The sequence below is a fragment of the Silurus aristotelis genome (assembly GCF_946808225.1).
Source record: "Silurus aristotelis genome assembly, chromosome: 3".
Lineage (NCBI taxonomy): Eukaryota > Metazoa > Chordata > Actinopteri > Siluriformes > Siluridae > Silurus > Silurus aristotelis.
Window position 1 is genome coordinate 15,584,714 of NC_139576.1, and position 21,324 is coordinate 15,606,037.

A 21,324-nucleotide genomic window follows, 5' to 3' on the forward strand; every position below is an offset into this window, starting at 1 on the left:
GCTTTAGCTTTTATTCAGTTACTGTCTTTACATGTTCACATTCTATGCAACTAATGCTAGTATACCTACCGACAGCTGGTATTGGAGGCAGCTTGGTGTTTCCGACATGAGGAGTTGAGGTTGTCCAGGAGCAGGAGTCTCTCACTGTCTTCAGCTTTTCCTTCTTTATATGATCAAAATGTAGAACAACCCCCCTGTTTTTGCGCAGCTGGAGGCCTACTCCTGCTGAAGTCCCTGGAGAACCTGTCGAATCTACCACTGGGGGATCATCCAGAGTACACAAGTCCCCCAAACTGCCTCCACTGTGTATGGCCATTTCTACTCCACTGTCATTGTTGGTGGTGCTACCAAGTGGTGACCGCTCACTGCTACATGATGACTGACCACCAGGGCTGGACTGATACATCTAAAATAGGTGGAAAACTTAGTTAAACACAGAAATAATAACACTAATAAAGTTCATTTAAAAAAGGAGAAAGAAAGCAGTTTCTGACAGAATTGCAATATAGAATGTATGAATTACTTTATTGCACAGTCTGTTTGCTCAAAGCTTTAAGCTGCAGTGATGTAAATGAGTTCTGACCAAGTCTAAACTAAAAAGTGCTTCTTGATCACAGTGTGATGGTTTTTGTTCAGTAAACACACGCCCAGTCTGTGAATATTAATAAGATGACTTTTATCATTGATTACAGAGGAAACTGGCAGCTCCCCAGGCAATGGTGGTTTAGAACAGCACAGAGTATGATGAGATGTGTGGAATAACTTCATAAACGCAGTGTGAAAATTATGGTTATCTACAGATATGAATATATCTACAACATGTAAAAAAATGTCAAAAGAAAGGTTACATGCATAAACATAAAATATTAATTGAGTGTTATGACCATAAATTTGACATAATTAAACATAAAAAACACTGGAATCATGCTGTACATTTGTGGTGGATTGTGAAACTAATGCCTCACATTGCATTGAAAGACAATATATAGATTGTGCTCACCTGAGTAATGTCTGTCCATAAGATTTAAAGCATGACAGATATTCAAGAGTCAACCCAATAAGTGTTAATAAAGCAAAATAGTATTAACGGGAACATTTGTACATGAATTTAGTAGCATGTACAATAACAGATTTGCTGTTAATTAAATGTGGTACTAAATGTTCTACTGTGCTAGATTAGTACACTAATGTAAGAGAACAAATTATTATCTTACCACTGTATTTTCAGTCTTAATGGACTTGACTTGTAGGCTGTCCTCCACACCTTTGCTGGTGCTGCTAGCTTCAGTTGACCTCTCAGATTCCCTTCCTGCATTCTTAATATTGGTCTCATTTTCTCCACTTCCTTTAGGTGGATGGGGTTTTGTAGGAGCATCACCACGCTGCTTCTTTGTAACATGTGCTTCAGGACCATGAACTGTCTTCACATGTTTTCTGAGAGAGCTAGGGTCTGTGTAACGCTTTGTGCAGCCTGGGATCTTGCAAACATATGGTTTCTAGAGGTACATAGAAATGTAATATTGTATAATATATATATATATATATATATATATATATATATATATATATATATATATATATATATATATATATATATATATATAATATGTTTGGTCCATGGCATTATCGCTTTTGTTTGTTTCTCTTGTCATAAATGAAAATGTGGAGTGCAAATGTCTAACAATACCTCATTTGAATGTGTGCGGTTCTGGTGCTTTGCTCGGTCTGAGGCGTTAGAGAAAGCCTTGTTGCAACCTTCATGTTCACATACATAGGGCTTCTCCCCGGTATGAGACCTCAGATGGGTTTTCAGGTTCTCTAGGCGAGAGTACGCTTTAGAGCAGCCTTCAAACTAGAAACAAGTTAAAGAATAATTATCAGCATCATGGCCAATACAGATATCACAGGTTATCCACTATGTACACAGTCCATATCCTCATAGGTAATCTATGTTTCTCACTGACTGGCAAATCAGACAGGAAACATGTTAAGGATGTCAGGTTAGTCTGATAGGTCTTGGTATTATCCTTGTTTGAGTGATCTCAAACTTCAGATTGGAAGTTTTGAATCTGGTAGCTTGAAATGTACATGATGTTTGGAACTGAAGATTTTGATCAATTTGTTCTCCTCAATATGGTATTGCAACATATTCCCAAATTAATTTAAGGATGTATTGTAAGCTAAATTAGAATGAGCAAAAATAATAAATGGCATATGCAAATAAGTTCTACTGAAAGTTTTATTGATAACTGGTGCTTGCAGGTTTGTTGCACTGTACTGCAACACATTGTATTGTATTATTCTTTTTGTGAGACTAAGATTGTATGTGTTAACATGCTGGGAGAAATGAGCAGATATTAGAGTCCATTTTCAGTGCATAGAGAACCATTGAAGTGATTCCCCGTTACTTACAGTGCATTTATGAGGCTTTTCTCCTGTGTGTCGCCGCATGTGGACGACCAGCATGTACTGGGCTTTAAAAGGCTTCTGCTCTCGTGAACATTCCTCCCAACGACACACAAACTCCTTTTTCTCCCCATGGATATGGTCATTATTGATGTGCTGTAAGGAGAGAAGTGTGTAAGAGATATCCTGCACTCAAACACACTTTGTTACACTGCAGTGACAATGGTGCTTTGAGTTGTAATTTATCTTATGGTATGGAAAAAATTCCTTCTCTCAAAGAGTCACAGAAATTCCAATTCATCACATTCAAACATAGTGTGATGGGGACTGCACTTATACATGCATGAGAAATGTGTAATCCCTTGGGTGGCAGACCTGGGGTTGAATAGAATAGAACAGACACTGGGGGGAATAGAAATCCCCATTCTCACATTACCGACAAATACTTACACCTTTCAACTAGTTTTTTAAAAGCATGTTTTACTTAACTTAACTATACTACCATAAAGATGCTTTATGTTAGATATTTTAGACTTAAAAACGATCTTTTTGCATTCTCACTCTCTTGCATTGTCTCAAGAGCGTCTGTTCAATGCGTTTAATCTTTTTAAAACTGTGTAACATGCATGTGACTAGAAAGATACATCCAATTAAAGGCTTATGCTCTTTATTCTGAACTAAAGCTATAATTTAGAGCTATGGAGAATGATTACTTGCAACAAATAAAACCGAACAACACACCATATTTTTTTTCTTGAGGTGTGTAATTTAGTTTATATGGAAAGAGCCCAGATAAAAGCCTTAGGGACCAAAGGAGACTTGTAGGAAGGGAGGAGTAGACTTCTTTCTCTGGTACCTAAATAATGACTCCTTCTTGCTCCTCTTCCTTTCTAATAATGTTATTCTAGGAATTAGAATTTTCTTCATGCTAAAACTTTCTACTAAAATGCAATTATTGTCGGGCAAAACCCGGTTTACAACTGCTCACCTGTAACCACTTAAGACACAGTGTCTTTTCTTCTGTAGGAATTATTTGTTTTGAAGTTATTGATATATGCTGACATATAGACATGTAGACTGGTTCAGACCTGCTCAGTTTAGGCAGCCAGGAATGGGGAGGACCATCAGAGGGCCACCACCACTGACCCCTGAACCCCTGCTTAGCCAAGCTATTTGTGAGGAGCTGGCCAGGCTCCAAGTGTTTCGTCCTGCTGAAGAGTCTAACTGGCTGTAAGTGTTACTGTCATGGTGTAAAGCACAAGCTGTTAATCAGTGGGGGTTGTTGTCGGAGGTGCCACGGCTGGGGAAGCTGTGTCAGAGCTGCTGGCATGTCGACAGATTTACAATTGGGCCTCAGGCAAGGTCAAAGTCCAGGGGGATGGGGAGAACAGAGACTGAGACCCTGAGTGTGATTGTGTGTGTTTAATTTTAAGTGTCTTAGTGAGTGGAGATGGTTCCAGCCTAGTTGGGTGCACCTCTGTGTGCATCTGTATGCTTTGTTAATTCCAGATGTGACAGTGACAGGAAAAGAACAAGTCTGTCTGGCCTTTTTAAAGCTATTTTATCTTTAATTGTTAACTATTATTTCCTCTCATATTTTTCCACTTTTCTAATATACACCCAGAGCCTGCACTGAGATGTATCCAAACCATCTGCTTATTAATTTATCACTTTGGGAAATTTTGACTTAGACTATTTTGACATATGGTTGAGCACAGCAGTGTCACTTACTTGCACCAACTGCTCCTGTGTGTCATATTCTTTAGTGCACCCCTCCCAGTGGCAGTTGGTCTCATACACTGCCTCAGGCTCCTGCTTGCACTCATCCTTATCCAGCTCCTCTCTCAGTTCCACGTGATCCTGTAAAAAGGCCAATATAATTAGTCTTTAGAACAACAGAGTGCTGATGTGGTAATTGTTTTATGTCATTAGTTGGTAGTTCGGAGCCTGTTGCACAGAAGATTCATAGTTGTGAAACTCTAGATGTAGAACTGTGCTACTGCAGGTGTTCACTAAGCACTTTCGTGAATCTCTTCCCTGTTTCTGGAGCCGTTTTTACAGGCTACTTTTCTTTCAGAGTCTGGGAATGTTTAGAATGCTTTTGAGCTCTAATGATTCTGGCATTAAATTTAAATGGGCCAAATTTTCTCTAATGTGGTAAGCGAATGGAATGCTTTAAGGCCACATTTATTATTGCTGCCTGCTCACATATTTTATCTGATAGCGAGTCAAAACTATCCTTTTTTATAGCAGCAAATGACAGAAGGTAAAGGATTGCCATTTGTGAGGATAACAACCAAAGCAAAAAGACAAACCAATATGTGACCTTAATACCTGAGAACAAGGGGAAATGCGGCATGTCCCCTCCACCTCTGCCTTCACTTTTGACCTCTTGGTGATCATGGGATTGACCGTACTGCTGACTGCTGAGTCACCTCCTGCATTCTGGTTGCACAGAGTATAAAAATAAATAAAAGGTAAGGACCAAAAAGTCAAAAGGAGAGTGACTGTACTTATCAGTTTGGTAATGCAGTTACTGCTAATAACATGGAAATTTTAGTTATGCATCCATATCCATTTTATCCATCTTTCAAAAAGCAACTCATTTGGAGACTGAACAATTTAGAATGCCCTCATATGACTGAAATGCATTCATGAGATTATATATTCTCTCATAGCCCTAAGAGAGTGAGGCTGCAGACTTTTATCTTCAGATGAATTTCTTAACACGACACAGCGCACTTGGAGTAAAAAGTTCCTCCATAGAGAAAGAAGAAAAAGATTGGGGGCTGGGAGATATCTTCCAAATCCCACCCAACCACTAGAGTAAAGTGTGGGCCATGTTTTCCATAACTCTGCAACTGACAGGGTTTTGTTGAAAAGCAAGGGAAATGTGTTTCTCATCAATGCATGTGCGTGTGTGTGCTTTATAGTTCTGAAAATTAAATAGAATGAAAATGGATTTAGTGGGTGTCTGGATATGAGTGTGGGTCAGTGAGTTGGAGGAAGTTTACATTCTAGGCAGTCTTAATGTTTACATGGGCTTGATAGAGGAGGTGGAAGCAACACTTAGGATTATGGATGATGAACATCATAGCAAACGAAAGATGGCTTGGTCTTTTAGACATGTTTATTGAAAAACAAGAACATATATATATATATATATAAGCAGGTTTCAAATTGCTTGAATCAAAGTTGCTGTTTTCTCATGAGATGACTCACCTGGTTGGCCTCTGTGGTAGGGTTGCTGCTGCTGCTGCTGCTGGTGGTGCTGTGGGCTGTGACAGTTCCGCTGGGCTGCTGGCGGTTGATGAAGGAAGGAGATGGCTGGAGGAGGGGAGGTGTGTGGCCAAATGCACTAAGACCTCGGTGCTGGGACAGAAGCTGCTGGTATGCCGCATGAGTGATTGGGTGGGGGAACGTAAATGAGGGGCTGATCGGTGATGGTAAGGGAAGAGAGGAACTGTAATTAAAGCATTTTACGACATCGTACTCTGTATGAATGTGTAGGCAAAAAAATTATACTTGAATTTGAATTAGTATTTGCTTATGATCATATTTTAACAACCAAACATAGTAGGCTTTTCTATACCTGATAGCTCCAACTGAGAGGTGGCCATAAGAGCTACTGGCAGTGGAGCTGGAGCGTGAGTTATTGATGTAGGCCACCAGAGAGTTGGGAGAGGTGCGTATCATGGTCTGCAGGTCGATGCTGGCATCTGACAAAGGCGAGATGGACAGTGCTCGCTTTCGGCTCAGCCTGGGTGTAAGTCTGGGGCTTGGAAATCGAGACACTGTGGAGGGGAAAAAAGTGTACCCATAAACTCTCACAGATTGTTCTATATTCTTTACACCATCTTTCTTATCTCAGGGGCCATGTACAGGACAAGGGGAGGAGGTTTAATACCTATTATCATGTGCATCTCTCTCTCTTACTACTGCTTTGAATAATTAATCAGCCGAGTCATTTACAGTAATTACACTGATACTAATCTTCCAGGGCCTGCATTACTGCAGCATGCTGAATAGAGGCAATTTAACGACTTCGATTTTAGAAAATAATTAAGGAGTAATGACATTGAGAAGGGGCACATAGTACCCAATTCTGGTGGACCAATGTTTGTTCTAGAACAGAAAACAAATTATTAAAGCTGATTCTCATTTGCCCAGTGGAATTATTGATAGCAGAGGGCTGTTATTAATAGTAAAATCTTAACAACTCTCCTTAGAAGTTTGTCCATAAAATCCCCACCATGTTTTATTCTAAAGATATAATGGCCTATTATCATTTATATTCCCTAATGCAAATAATTATGTTCCCTAATATTTCTAGGTATTTTACAAAGCAAGTATAAAAAACTTGCTTGATTTTTTTTAACAGTGTTCCTTAATTAAGCCACATTATTATGCCCCTGTTAAGTGCATACCGTATGTGTTTTTTGTTTCTCCAGTTGCTTGTTGATCAACAGGTGCTGTTTATTAGTAATGGATAAAGTGAATACAGAGCAGTTACAGAGCAACAAGCTATTAAATGCCTTTAGGAGTTTAGGAGTCATCTCCAAATCTATATATATATATTTTACTCCACACAGAACTCCGCATAAACACGAAGAAAACACCTCCAGTCCTCTGATGTTTTTTGCAACATGAACACAATTTCTCATTTCTAATTTCCACAGGGAATTATAGGGCAGTATATAGACTGTAAGAATATTACATAAAAACAAATGTACCTAATGTAGTAAGGAGCTAGCAGTGATTGTTGTTTTTTTCCCCCCAAATGCATTTTATAGTTAAGACAATTTGTCGGAAACTAACACAATTTTCAACAACTAAATGAGTTTTTGCTTATTTTTCTTCCAAAGTTAGTGTTGCTTTCACAATGTAGAGTTAGCAAAGACAACAAATGAACCACTAGTATGCTTTCCTGCAGGTCTTTTAAATAAATATGTCAGGGACCATTAGAATTTTGTAAGTATGCTGAGTTGCTGGAACAGAAACATTCATGGTTGGCAAGACCCAAATCTTTTCAGGCCACCAGATAATCCAAGCTAACTGGAAATTGCATCCATTTGTTACATTATATACTATATAAGCACTGTAAGAAGTAAGATCTTTAAAGTGGTCTAAACTAAAACTTTGTTCTTTCACATTCCTGTGTTAGAGTATATCAGTGAAGGGTGTGTAGTATGAAGCAGGAGCAATGAGCCACACTGTGTCTTGCCTGGCTGTAGTCACAGCCGTCCACATGTTCTGTGATTTTTTTATGAGTGGTGTGACTCTAATTTAGGGGTGTGCAGGCTTCTACAAGAGTGGGTTCCTGAAGCAGATGTGCGGTACTGTGTGGCTTTTTGGTGCCTGGTGTGACTGAGGGTGCCCCATAGCTGTTGAAGGAGATGGAAGGGGGGCTTTTCTAATTAGGAGCTGGTCTAATATATGGCTTTAAAACAACAGGCACTCTCTGCACATTTAGGAGGCAAGTAAAGTAGGCATCTGCTTTACAGCTTTAACTGGGATGCCTTTGTGAAAATCTTGAATAAATTGAGTGTTAATTCTCCGTTCACCTGTCTTGCTGTAGACTTTTCTTTGTGTGACCCTGGCCTACTGCAGCCGAGCTGGCAATGGTCAAGCACAGCATCCTGGGCACACATTATCACCGCTACTTTTTATCCAGTCAGACTGTTTTTTGTTTTAGTTATTGTTTTAGAAGAAACAGTACCTCTTTAACCTTTCATAATAAAAATTGAGCTGTAACTGACAAAAAGTATCAGTTTATACCAAATTAGAGTTCGAGAGAGTGACCAGGATTTACATTGTCTATGGGTGTGTGTGTGTTTGTGTGTATGCAAGTACGATGTGTAAGTATAGTGTGTTGTTAAATACACCCTCCCTACCACCATCCTCCGCCATGTTTATGCAGCCAGACACCAGACATTAGCTTTGGCAATTGCTATTGTTATAGGAGCTCGGTTCACTGTTGACTCCAGTGCACAAATGTGTTTACCACAAGCCCCACTTCTTGCCTTTCAGTCTCTTCAAGTGTTCTTCTGAAAACATCTCAATTAAATACCCAGAAATGAGAGTTTAGCTAGGGCAGAGTGAGGAAGGGTCAGCCAACACTGTTTGCTGCAAAGGCATTTACCCGCTCAGTGGATTAACTGAGCCTTTCTAAGATTCTTTGGTTTATTTATTTATTTGTTTCTTTCTTTATCTTTTGGGATCTTTACCATTCGAGACTAATAGCACTGCACTTACACTAGTTTCAATGTAGCTACACACAAATCAGGCTGATGACTGTGGAAGGGAAATAGCTTTGCTATTTTGCTTTCTCTTTGCATGTTGTCCTGTTAGGCTTATTAGTGTAATTAACATGTTATGTGCACACTATTGGCACTGAATTGGAGCATTCAACTGATGCACACATTAAGGCCAGTGCTAACCTCCGTCTTTGTTTACAGCCGTTTGTTTATTTTTTGCAAGCCTCATTGAAGCAAATCTGCCTGTTGTCCAAAAGTTGCATAAGAGCTGTGCAACGACTGTGCTTGTGTATATGAGACTACGTCTTAACTAAGTATTAACCGTAAAGTGTTGTCAAATATGCTGATTACTAGAGCATAAAATGCTTACAAAGTAATTTTAACAGTTCACTAGTTTAAGCCATTCTAAAGGGTGTGTAGAAAAGTCAGGATGTATGAGAAATTTACAGTACATATCATTATGACTATAATAGAGTCTACACTATTTTCCATGTGTGTGTTTCTAGTTTTTAAAACAATGGTAACCATTTACAGTGAAACTCTACACTATTTACTCTCCTGTTGGCTAATACTGAAATGCACCTTATCAGGAAAACAAGCACGGCTTTTTGAGGTCACCAAGGCTTTGCTCTTGTGGTGGGTCTGCTGAATTGATTATCACATTAATTGATTTTTAAATATACATATGAATTTTATCAGCTCTCCATTCCAAGTCAAACGACAAGTTGTGCAATACATATTTATCAGCCCCTCGCTCTGCTGAACGAGCTCCTTTATTTGGCGGTCTGGCCGCCATGCCATTAGCTGGCACGCATGTTCAATGAGTGCCCTGTGTCTGTGGGCCAGCATGGAGAGCCTTGGACCTGTGAGTGCTGAAAGGAAGACCACATCAATCCAGTTCATAAAGAAGGCCAAAGACATGGTTGTAGAAGTAAAAAGCCCTGCACTGTGTTGGTGTTTGCGGGTGTTTTTTGTACAAACATTTTCACTCCACAAACTGTGGCCAGACAGCTTGGTGGAGGCCTGGGCTTTTGGCCACAGATGCAGCTGCTCTCATGACCATCTCATTATGGTTGTGTTTGATTAGTGGACCGAAAAGTAATTACAACTTGCAATATGAGAATACTGGCGTGCCATCTTGATGGGAAAGCATGATAATTCGTGCAGGACAGGCACGGAACCAATAAGGCATAACGTAGGGAGAAAACCCATATCCTCTGGGTGGCTGTGCAGACCAGAGCCAGTGAAAGCAAATACAAATTTGCTTAACAGTCACCTTAAACCTTTAACAGATTTCCCCATCATTTACCTCTCTGCACAATATTAACCATTCATAGGGGTACATTTCATTGGAACCCTTTGGTTTGTATCAGAGCCAAAGTTCTCTTCAGATCCTAGACAGTCCTGCTTCACCTGAAAACACAGTCTACAGCCTGGACCATTGCTGTATGTTACAAAAAGTAAGGTGAAGACAGTCTGCACATCTTGTTAATTATGGCACACTAAGTGATAGTGTGTTAAGGAAATGTTGCCATTTTAAAAGAACAAGAGATCTCACAAGTATATTACTTGACAAATTGGCTCACATTACAAAACACCAGAAGCGAGCTACATCCCTGCCATAACACTGCATTCAGAAACAAAGTACAGAGTACTTTTCACCCTCACACTAAACCTCCATGTAAGGTTATGGAGGATGTGGAAGGATGTTACTTATAGTAACAAAGCACACCTGTTGCATGGTCTGAATTAGAGGCCCGAACAGAAACACTTCATAAATTGCTGAGTGTACTTGTGTTTATAGTTAATTTGAGTGAGTCATGTTTTATACAAACACATAACAAAACATCCTGTGAGAACATCATGGAGCATCCTTAAACTCAAATCTTAAGACACATTTCTGGAATGGACTTTTTAATCATAGCCCAGACCATGTTTTGACTGTATTACTCAACTATTAAGTACTTAGGGCAGCCTATTAACAGAACAATGGCTAAAGTGTTACAGTTTTAGTATTAATATCAAAATATATTCCTAAATAAAGTAGTTTTTTTTAAAATAGCTTCAGATGTGGCTCAACCAGATCTCTTTTTTTTTTTTTAGAATATAGGCTTCTTGCTCAGATCTGGTTGATGTGCAATTTAACAACAATTTACATCCTAGTCCTTTGATTATTGTGAAATAAATGTTACACCACATGTGATCCATTGAGGAATTGTAATAGGATACTCACTGTCCACAGGGCTCATGTAGTCTGGAAGATGCACGGCGGCAGCAGCAGCTGCTGCCCCAGTCTGCATGAGCAGCTCTCCATAGGGGCTGCGGTGATTAGCCATTAGATGGTAGTAGTCGGCTGGGTTAGTCCCAGGAGGAGGAGGAAGGCCAAAAAGACCTCGTTCTTTCAGCTGCTCATGTGTCACTTCAAATAGAAAAGCAAGACCCTGGTCAGTGCACTTACCCATATGATTGCAACCCATACACACACGAAGATCTATCAAGAAACTTTGTGATGTAAAGCTAGTGTTAACACTTGCACCTAGTAAACCATAATCTAAAGGTGTCAGGAAAAATTAATATGAAAGTTTAGTGGTTTTCTTTCGCTGGGTCAGATAATGATTAGTGCCACCAAAACCATTTCCTCATTTTCCTACATGAACAGTCAATTCATGTCCATACTGGTCACTGAAGAGGAGGGTGTTCCGGCTTGTTTCTTTCCCCTTGCCTTTTGGGTCGTTACTGCCACATCTGATCTATCAGAGGCAATTAGGCCACAGCATGGTAAAAGGGAACAGACGTGTGTTTGTACTGGATTCATGGCAGAACAAGGGCGATTATTTTCTCCACAGTTGTATCGTGGAGCACTGTCTCTAGAGGGGGATGAGAGTCAAAGAGCTGAGATTGTGGTGGAGTTTGGCCTTCTCATGCCCTCAGGGGAATCTGATCAGCGGTCAGATCACTGCACTGGACTTCCCCACTACAAATTAACAGTTTGATCCACACATCTAAAACTGTTACTCATGAAAGCTGATATCTGACAGATCATGGCTGTACAAAGCAGCTGGCATAATGAATGCATGTTTTTTTTGCCAGGGTATTGTAATATATTCAATATGGCTTGGAAAAAATGAAAAGAACAAAATCCATTTTTGAAACTTTATTTTTTATTGTGAAAGAAGAGGAGGCAGCTCATGCTCTTCAGATTTTTCATTGCTTACTTGTCATTTAATCAGTTCGACAATCTTTTCAATGTTGCCTATTTATCTGTAAAAGCAGAAAGCTATTACTGCCTACAGGCTGTAGAAGTTGATTTATCTTTGATTTGTCCTACTCATCCCAACTTCTTAACAGGGTTGTGAGAACAAAGCTGACAGGATGGGAGGTTAAATTTGGGGGAAATTCTCTTTTGGCTCTGTTTTCTTTACAGATTTCCATGGTTTCTTACTCTTTCCCACATTCCTTTTAAGAACAGGTCTTGAGAATGTTTTAGGTTTCAAAGAGTATTTGACAGGATTAATTACAACAACAGAAGAGATAAGCCTTTATGTAAACTTACACATGGCAAAGTGGTGTGACTGTCTTTGGAGTGTCTTTGCATTTGTGGAGAAAGGGAACCATTAGCTTTTTTTCCTCCTTAAGTATACCCAGTTTCTTTTATTGTATGCACTTAAAGCATGGCTTTATACTATAAACTCAGACACCATTAGTGCACATGATCACATGTGCATTGACAGAAAGAGGCGAAATGTGCTAGCCATTCATAATCCTTAATGCATTCCATTTTAATGTGAATAAGCTCTTTATGACTGTGCAGTGTGCCTTTCACTTCAGACTTACCATCCACTGGGCTGAGGCCTCGTGCTGCTGAGATGACTGACAGCATGGGGCTGTTGTGAACTGAGCGTAGGTAGGGTTCCATGTGGGGGTTGATGTAAGGATGTGGTGGGTTGAATGGGGACTCGCCCATTGCTGCAGCATGAGGGGACAATCGGATCAGAGATATATCAGAGATCACTGGACTTCCAGCTAATCCGGTGGGTCTAAAAATTTGGAGACAGTGAGAAAAGGCATTCACAATGAGGTCACAACTACACAACTTGCCGTATAATGTACAAGGTCAATGACAAAAGATTATAATTCTGCCCCTACTATATGGGAAAAAAATCTGAGCACTTTTCTAGGACACGTCAGAGCTATGAAATTGGTCATGTTTTTTTTTCTTTACTAGACCCACTCAAACTATTTTTGAAAGACATTGGAATGCATGTTAGGCCGTGGGCATTGAGCAAGTTGTGACTTAGATAAGCTTAATACATCTGTTAATGGTCATGTCTAAAACATAGATCTTCCCAAGATAGACATGTCTATTTAACACATCCTAATTACTGCCCTGTGACTGAGCCCATTTGTAGAACACAATTTTAGAGTGGAAGTTTGGGATTGGCCCACAGATTGAGTTGAAGATAAAAAATGTGTCATCTCTTGACAGGTAGCTAAATTCTCTGCCCACCCAGGAAACCCAGCCAGGAAGGAGACAGTAATTGTAACACCTCCTAAAGGTAGATGTCTGCCTCTGTTTGATGTCATTCATCATAGCCCCTTTAACAGCTTGAACATATAGATCTCACATTGAATCTTATAATCAAAATGTTATAGTGTATTTCAGGGTAGAAGGACACACAAAGACAATTCAAACAATTTGCCTGGAGGTCTGGGTGGATCAGCATGCTCCCATAATGAAAATCTGACATTAACGTACTAAAATATCCTTACTAAAAGGGGAAAACTCTATTACTTCAATCTATATTCATTAAAAACTCATTCAGATCTCACTATCAGCAACAGGTCATTGTTTAGTGCATTGTTTAGTGTTTTTGCATCACAACATCACAGCCAATAAAATGGTATTTCATGTGATCTCAGAACTAGTCTGGCATTTTTTTTATTGGGGCTTTAACAGATTAGACATTTACACAGACAAAGCAGACCAGTCTGTGTGTTAACATATGTTTCCCAACACCATTCACACAGAAACAAAATGACCTTGTTAACAAATAAGAGGATGAGCCTCTTATTCAGTATTTAGAAAAGGAGAAGGGAGATAGTGAGTTTAGTGGGGCTAGTGTGTTTTAATGCCAATAAGGATATGTAAGGTTTTGGCTGCTATAGAAGGCAGCCATCATTAACAATTCTGAAAAAGAACTAGACATAGAATGTGTGTATTTTACTGAGGATTTGTACTATAATTTTTCTACAATTATTAAATGTCTATTTAAGGCATCATAGTCAGTTTGAGTCATGTCCAGTAATTGTTCTCTGTTACAGGCTTATTTTCTTTTTATTACCTTTTCTTTATATTACCTACAGGCATCTAAAAGGTGCATCTAAGATACATTATATTTGTACAGCCTTCATTTCAGTCCCTCATTTATACCTCCTCTGTGTAGAGGCCAACCTGCATGCAGTCTGGCCCGAGTACAATTTCCAGTAAACGGCTGCAGACTACCAAACTTGTGCAGTGGCCAACATTCTGCCATCAGTCCCCTTGCAACGATAGCCATAAAGGCGGCTCTGTTCTGGCGGAGCTGAGAGAAAACAGACGCCCATACACAAAACACCCAGTACTCCCCTTAATTCAGCAGGAGGAGGGGAGCTCTAAACATTAATGTTCAGCTTGCATTGTGGTTTTATAAACTGGTAAGATTAAGGGATTTTACGCCTTTTCACAATGAAATACTCAAGTATTCAAACTGTAGCATGCAATATTTTACAATATACTGTATGCTTATATTATTGTATAGATTTCTATAAGCCAGTAATGGCTTGATTCAAACACTAAATGTATTGCACTGACTTGAATCAAACTATTTACTCTAAATGTTTTGTCTGTGTGGATTATCGTGCTTCTGCTCGGTGCAGCTACCATTTAAAAAAATCAGCAATATGCAAAATTTATATTTTTATTGGAGCTTTCTCAGCACTACACTGAGCAATGTACCACTAATGAGTGAAAAAAAATAACTTTTTGCCTCTCTGAAGTAAATTATATAAATTGCCGTAGCTTTGTGAAAATCCTAGTTTTTTTTTTTTTTTTTAGATGAGGTCTCTATATGCTTTTTCTTATTCAGGTTAGAGAGCTCTTTATTGATATTTGCGTTTTTTTTAAACATAAGAATCAAAATATATTTTCACATACAAATCAGCAGGCTTGCATTCAACTGATGATGGACAATTAATATTTCTTACAAATTGCCATGGGTATTTTTTAAATGACCATTTTCCTTTACTGATTTCATAGTTAACCCACAGTTATATAAATAATTTTATTGGTTTGTTACAAGCATATTTCAGTAGTCAAAAAGCCCATGTATTATTACAGCTCTTGATATGAAACAAACCACTTTATGCTATCTCTTACAAACATATTCTGATGATTTGACTATACAATAACTACCTCTGCTTGAGGTAATTTACTGTATTTCAAATCAAGTATTTCAGCTTTCCAGAATGACAACATAGCAGGCTAATACAGAAGCAAATTAGGAAAACTACCAAGTGGCTGTTTGAGTCATGAATAATAAGCTATAATTTACAACTTTACCCATTGGGAATGATGAATGAGAGGCTCTTGTGATAGGGCAACAGTGAAATCATGTTTTTCCACCCTCTTTCAGACAAGATCTTACTTGACTTCCCTTTAAGAGAACTTAGTAACAGACATCCTATCTTAGACCATAGAGAGTTCTTAGGGCTGACACATAAAGATCCTAAAAAAGATTTGATCATAACACCACGGGTGGCTCCTGTCCATGTAACCCAGCTGGATGCGAGTTTTGTTTTACAATCACATAACCAGTAGTTTAAGGAGGAGGGAAGGAACATTCTTCTGCAATGACACCATTGCTTTGAGCTTTACCTCATTATGGTACACAGTTACAGTATTTTGAAGAACTATAAGTGCCTATATGAACAAACCTACAACTGTTAAAGCTTATACAATAAATATTACTTTTTTACATAAAAACAGTCATTCAAGTAAATTGCTAATATATTCTAACTTCAGTTTGGCAGATATGTTTTTTACCAATTGGCAGGCAGGGAACATTCTGTCATCAAAACCTCTTTGCATCTCTGCATTCTGTCAGTGCTTTCTGGCATTAATCTTGCTAGCTAAGGAGATGTATTACAGCCTGATACAGGCATTGTTTCTGAAAAGGTTTTAATGTCTTTATTAAGTGATAACTCTTCATGCTACATTTAATCTCAATAGCATGCACATTTTGCTGTATATGATGTGATGTTTATGTTAAACCAATGGGGTGACCTCTAAATAAACAACATTTACACCAGAGTTAATGCATTGTTTACTTTATAAATTGTAATGTTGTATATATTTACACTACCGTGGTATAGTTTGATGTAAGTCACTACGTAAATTATGCTATCACTTGTGGTTTATTTACATGAACCCATGACACCCCGTCTTTTACACACCGCAGTGTGCAATATACAACAGGTTTACTGGCGGCGCTATTTTGTATTTTGTGTATTTGTCTTACACTGTCTTGTGTTGTCTTGCACTGTCTTGTGTTGTCTTTGCACTGCACTTTATGTGGCGAGAACACTAGTTCACACACCTTATCCCTGTGTTTTCTGTGATTGTTGTTGTATGTAGCACCAGGATTCAGGGGGAACATTGTTTCATTTCACCTTGTAATGCCTTAGCTATATATAGTGTTGAAATGATAATAAAAGCTTTTTGACTTGACTTGAGATGGCTACTTTTTCCCTTCTGCACATCGTTCATCATATTTCATTAACACTGACTGAAAATAATGTGTCGATAATAACAGGTATAATTCCCAGTAGTAGCTGTGGTGAAAAGTGGAAAAACAACATTGACCTTAATCAGAAAAGTGTGCTGAGGTTGCTCTGTACCAGCATACTGTGGTCAGTAACTTCACCACACAAAACTTGGATATTCCATACTACAATGTTCAACTGCTTTTTTAGGTAAACAGAAAAGTGGTCAGTGTGAGGGGGGTGAAGGAAACTGGTGTTTTCTCATTCACTCTTGTTGCAAAACCCTACAGTTGGTTACATGGAAACTGACCTGTAATCTGCTCTAACGGTGCTTTCTCCTTTTGGAGAAGATGTGAATTTTTAAATGCTACAGCTTTATTTGTAATGGAGAACAGTCTAAAGCAGAATCATGTTTCTGTTTAGGAATTCCTGTCAAAACTTTATATAGTGAAAAAGGTCTGGACTATGAGCTGGCCATTATAACAACTTAATTTTTTTTCCTGTTTCAGTTAAGCAGATGCACATTTTCTGGTGTACTAAATGTTATTGTCCTGCTTAATGACCCTATTTTGACCCAGTTTACATTTGACTCAAAAATATTTTAAAATAAAATGAAACTAATCATATAAATCACTGCAAGTATCCCAGCATTTCTGGATGCAAAACAAGCCTAAATCATCTCCCCTCAACCACCAAATTCTGTAGCTGGTATGAGCTTGTTTTCAAAGTTCAAGAACTTTGGTGGTTTGTTTAGATACGACTTTGCCAATCAAAATCACGCTGCCATATTTACTTTGGAGAGAAGGGGCAATTTCTATATACCCATGCATGAAAGACATACTTGTTCATGCAGATTTTTCTGATTGTGCTGTCAAGAACATTAACATTTGATATGCTTACAGAGCCAAGTATGTATCACATGATGAAGCTCTTGGGTCTCTAACAGTTAAACAGTCTTACCTTGGACTGTTTTTGTTTCGACAATGACAATTGTTTGGAAGGCTCTCAATTTGTAAACTGTCTCTGACACTGTAGAATGGTGAATTTCAGACTGTTTGTAGATGGCCTTATAACCTGCCCCAGACTGATGAGAAGCAATAAATGCTTCTCTTGTCCATGACTGATGTCTTTTCCTGACCTTTATCATCCTTATATGATGTAGACACACATATAAGTGCTCCACAGCACCAAACTCCAAAAGTTATGCATTTATAGAGATACACTTCTTTATGGTTAATTATTATTGTGCATCCCTTTAGTTCCTGGCTGGGAATTACTCTCATAATTGTGAAAATAGAAAGAAGGAACATTTCCCACCTGGTTTCTGAAATTGGTTTAACTTTTGGAATAAAATGACTTGTATAAAATGTATTGAAATGGTTTTGTGTCAGATGTAATTTGTTTATAGAAGTTAGAATTGAGGACCACACAACTGTTATTTAGGCCTTGTATGTACTTTCTCTTTCTCATAACTATGTGTGTCCTATAGTACCCCGTTACTATAAAAAAACAAAAGGCCCATGACTCAGACTGAATCAGAATAGTGAAAAAGGGCCTATACAAAATGTCATCTAACAAGGATGTTCGCAAGCTGTCAGGCTTTAGTCACAGTGTGATGGCATGGCCAGCTCTGTTGACCATCGACGCTGTGCTTAATTTACTTTTCAAAATCTGTTGTAATTAGGTGAGTTTGGCACAGGCAAAAAAGCCGCTTAAAGGTCTGAATTAAGGGGCCACTGTCAAGTTCAAGTCACATTAATCAAAGCTGACAGCGTTCAAAGTAAAAGAAAGTCTTCTCCTCTCTTAAGCCTTCCACATTCTGTGTGAAACAGGCTTGATGTCCCATAGGTGAACACTACACATCACTATCACATCTGTGATGTAACGGTGTATGCTGCTATACCATTTTTGTAAGAAGAAAGATAAAGTAGGATACAGTGGATCGAATAATGCAGTATAAAAGAATACAAAATAACTGAAAAGTATTTATAGCATTTACATACATGTAAAGATAGACTTATTTAGTATTAGTTTTACAGTGCCAACATGGCTTTGTATTTTTCCACATACATAGTTCTCAGCTATTGAAACTAGGAGATGGATTGTGACATGGCTCTGTCCCATAACACTGGTTTTATATGTGATTCCTTGGATAAGTCCCACAGATGGAAAGATTATATCAGGTGGCAGATGGTGGTAAACATCTTCTTTGGATGTTTCTAAGAATTCTGTTTTAGGTTTAACTCAGCACTATCGGAAACAGGGACTGGCCCTACTCTGAAAGCTACTGCTGTTCTTGGTCAATTCTGAAGTGTATCTCTTTAGAAGCTTGCTTTTTACATTTTAATTTGTAATTAAGCTTTTATGTTTTTGTTTAAAAAAAATTTTTTCTCATATGACTAATATTGAAATCTATCTATACATGCGTTATTCACTTTATATATAAATTTTTGTTCCATTTCATGAAAGATGGTATTAAATGTGAAGTTGCCTGTGAATGTTAAATACTTAATGAACTTACCCATGCATGGCATGAAGAGAGTCAGACTCATAATGGTATCTACCCTCATGATGGCGCATGTCGACTGGGATTGGTGTGTGGAAGGTCGGGAATAGAGGAGGAGCTGTAAAGTCAAGGAAAGGCAGAGAGAGAGAGAGAGAGAGAGAGAGAGAGAGAGAGAGAGAGAGAGAGAGAGAGAGAGAGAGAGGAAGAGAGAAAAGAGAGAGTGGGTAAAGAAAAAATTATTCAAATAAGTGTAAGGTTCAAGATGAAAAAAAAATAAACAAAAAAAAAAAAACTGTTCAAATGAATTCCGTAAAGCATTAAGACAGTCTGTAAAATATATTTACATTAGCAAATAGTAAAAAGTGAAAAAAAAATTGTGTTGATATTAGAGCAAAGGTCTGAATAAGCGATCCATATTTCCTGTCGATTTCCACACCACAATAAAGTATACTGTTTGCCAGAGAGTGCAGAGAGTATGACAGTACCATACATGATACCTTACAAATTTGTTGCTATCTGGTAATATACAAGCAAAGTCCTTTATTCTCCAGACACATGCAATGACTACAATAGGAAGCTAACTAATAACATGGCAACTAGAAGGAAGCACATGAAAAGATGGAGAGAACTTAAGAAATCTCACACGAAAAGTAACAGAAACTGTATAGAACCAGATACCCTGGAGGCAATGAGGTGGAGGCACTACCCGCTGTGCTGTCATGCCACTGCTCCATTATTTCAGAAATGAGAAAACCAGACTACAGACACATTCCATTCTGAAGGGAGGGACGGCATATTCAGACCTGTGCTTCAGAAAAGATGTACTCATTCCCTTTGCTATGAATCTAAGCAGCTCTACTTTCTATATTTAAAATCTGTGCTTTCCTTCCTCAGTGACTGAGTATCCATGTGTAAAAAGGCTATTTTTGCGACAATAATACTACAATACAATAATGCTAAAGGTGCTTAAGGTCACAAATGTCAATAAGTCAGTTAAAACCTGAAAACTGAGAGCAGGGGGGAAGGTTTGCAACATTTATCTCATTGGTGTAGAGCATTAAAAAGCAGGACTCTTTCAGCAGCTTGTATCAGTCAGTGTTCCAGGCCTACCATTTCTGAGTCATAAGAATGATTCAGAAATGCATAACTTTACAATACTTTTGGCGATTTGCTCTGTTTCTTGAATGCATGAAGCTTTTCAACAAAACCCTCTTCTTCTGGTTTCCTAGATATGTGTTGACCTCAGAATTGATTATTTAATGATCATGTTATAGTTTTACAATAAAAAAAAACTATACATCTTATTTACATTCAGTATAAGCATATGTACTCTTTTTTTTTATTACTTTGGCTCAGTTTGGGTCAAATATTTTTGGGCAACAATAATTAAATACTGCTGATAGGCAACCAAAATAAAAGCTTTTGGATAGCAAGTAGAGAACACATAAAAACGGTCTAAAAATATCTTTCCAAAATCTCCCTAATAAAAATGAGAAACCTCCAAGATCTTTCAGTCTCTGTTTGGGTGTTTTTTTTTTCTTTGACATTATTTCTAACTCTGTCCTTTGCTAGTTGGAGGTAAGAGAGACATTCTTATGCCTTGTACAGAGACCAGGATAATGAGTCTCTCAGCTGGGGCTTTTGGGAGTAGTAGTATGTGCATGCATAACATCTTCATTCATGCTCAGGTCCATGTGTGGCACGTTAGTATGTCAGTTAGTCATGTGCAGCACATGGGAGGTGGCCTTCAGGGGTGCATGTGTCATTAATGATAATGGAAGCTGGTACTGGAGAGTGTGCATGTTCCCGATTCAATTCAATTCATTTTTATTTGTATAGCGCTTTTAACAATGAACATTGTCTCAAAGCAGCTTTACACAGATAATGTTCTGTTCTTGTTTTCTCTCTTTCTCTCTCTCTCTCTCTCTCTCTCTCTCTCTCTCTCTCTCTCTCTCTCTCTCTCTCTCTCTCAAAAATGTGCCTTTCTTACAATATATAAATGTGTCCTAAATGTTATTACATAAATAAGCACGTTTTTCTTTGTTAAACAACACATAATTAAAAAATCTGTACATTATTAATCTTATATTATGTAAAGTACCTGTGGAACAATATATATATATATATAGCAACACAAAGCATATTAGAATGAGCATGTTCTTGCTAGAACTACTGTCCAAGTCATTTGGATATCCAAAAACAATGCACACTTTCCGACCAGTGACATTATAAAAGATTCTGTGGTGCTGTGTTGTAAAAGGCTTTGATATTTGATACATTTGGACTGGATGACTAAAAAGCTAACTGTATTAACAAACTATATGTTATAATAACTATATAATAATAATATGTCAA

General features: G+C 38.2%; 1 protein-coding gene across 2 annotated transcripts in view; it reads right to left on the minus strand.

The window, feature by feature from the left end:
- gli2a (GLI family zinc finger 2a) overlaps positions 1-21,324 on the minus strand; it is a 52,837-nt gene that overhangs the window by 3,034 nt on the left and 28,479 nt on the right. The window contains exons 3-13 of one of the 2 annotated variants that reach the window (XM_083537928.1): positions 18,985-19,087; positions 12,498-12,700; positions 10,897-11,082; positions 5,999-6,200; positions 5,629-5,839; positions 4,741-4,851; positions 4,138-4,266; positions 2,413-2,562; positions 1,688-1,852; positions 1,215-1,496; positions 70-406 (exon numbers count right to left, since the gene is read on the minus strand). In XM_083537928.1, coding sequence (XP_083394054.1) covers positions 70-406; positions 1,215-1,496; positions 1,688-1,852; positions 2,413-2,562; positions 4,138-4,266; positions 4,741-4,851; positions 5,629-5,839; positions 5,999-6,200; positions 10,897-11,082; positions 12,498-12,700; positions 18,985-19,087 — 2,079 coding nt within the window. Of the gene's footprint in view, positions 1-69; positions 407-1,214; positions 1,497-1,687; positions 1,853-2,412; positions 2,563-4,137; positions 4,267-4,740; positions 4,852-5,628; positions 5,870-5,998; positions 6,201-10,896; positions 11,083-12,497; positions 12,701-18,984; positions 19,088-21,324 lie in introns of both variants that reach the window. The other variant, XM_083537927.1, reaches the window with a different exon arrangement.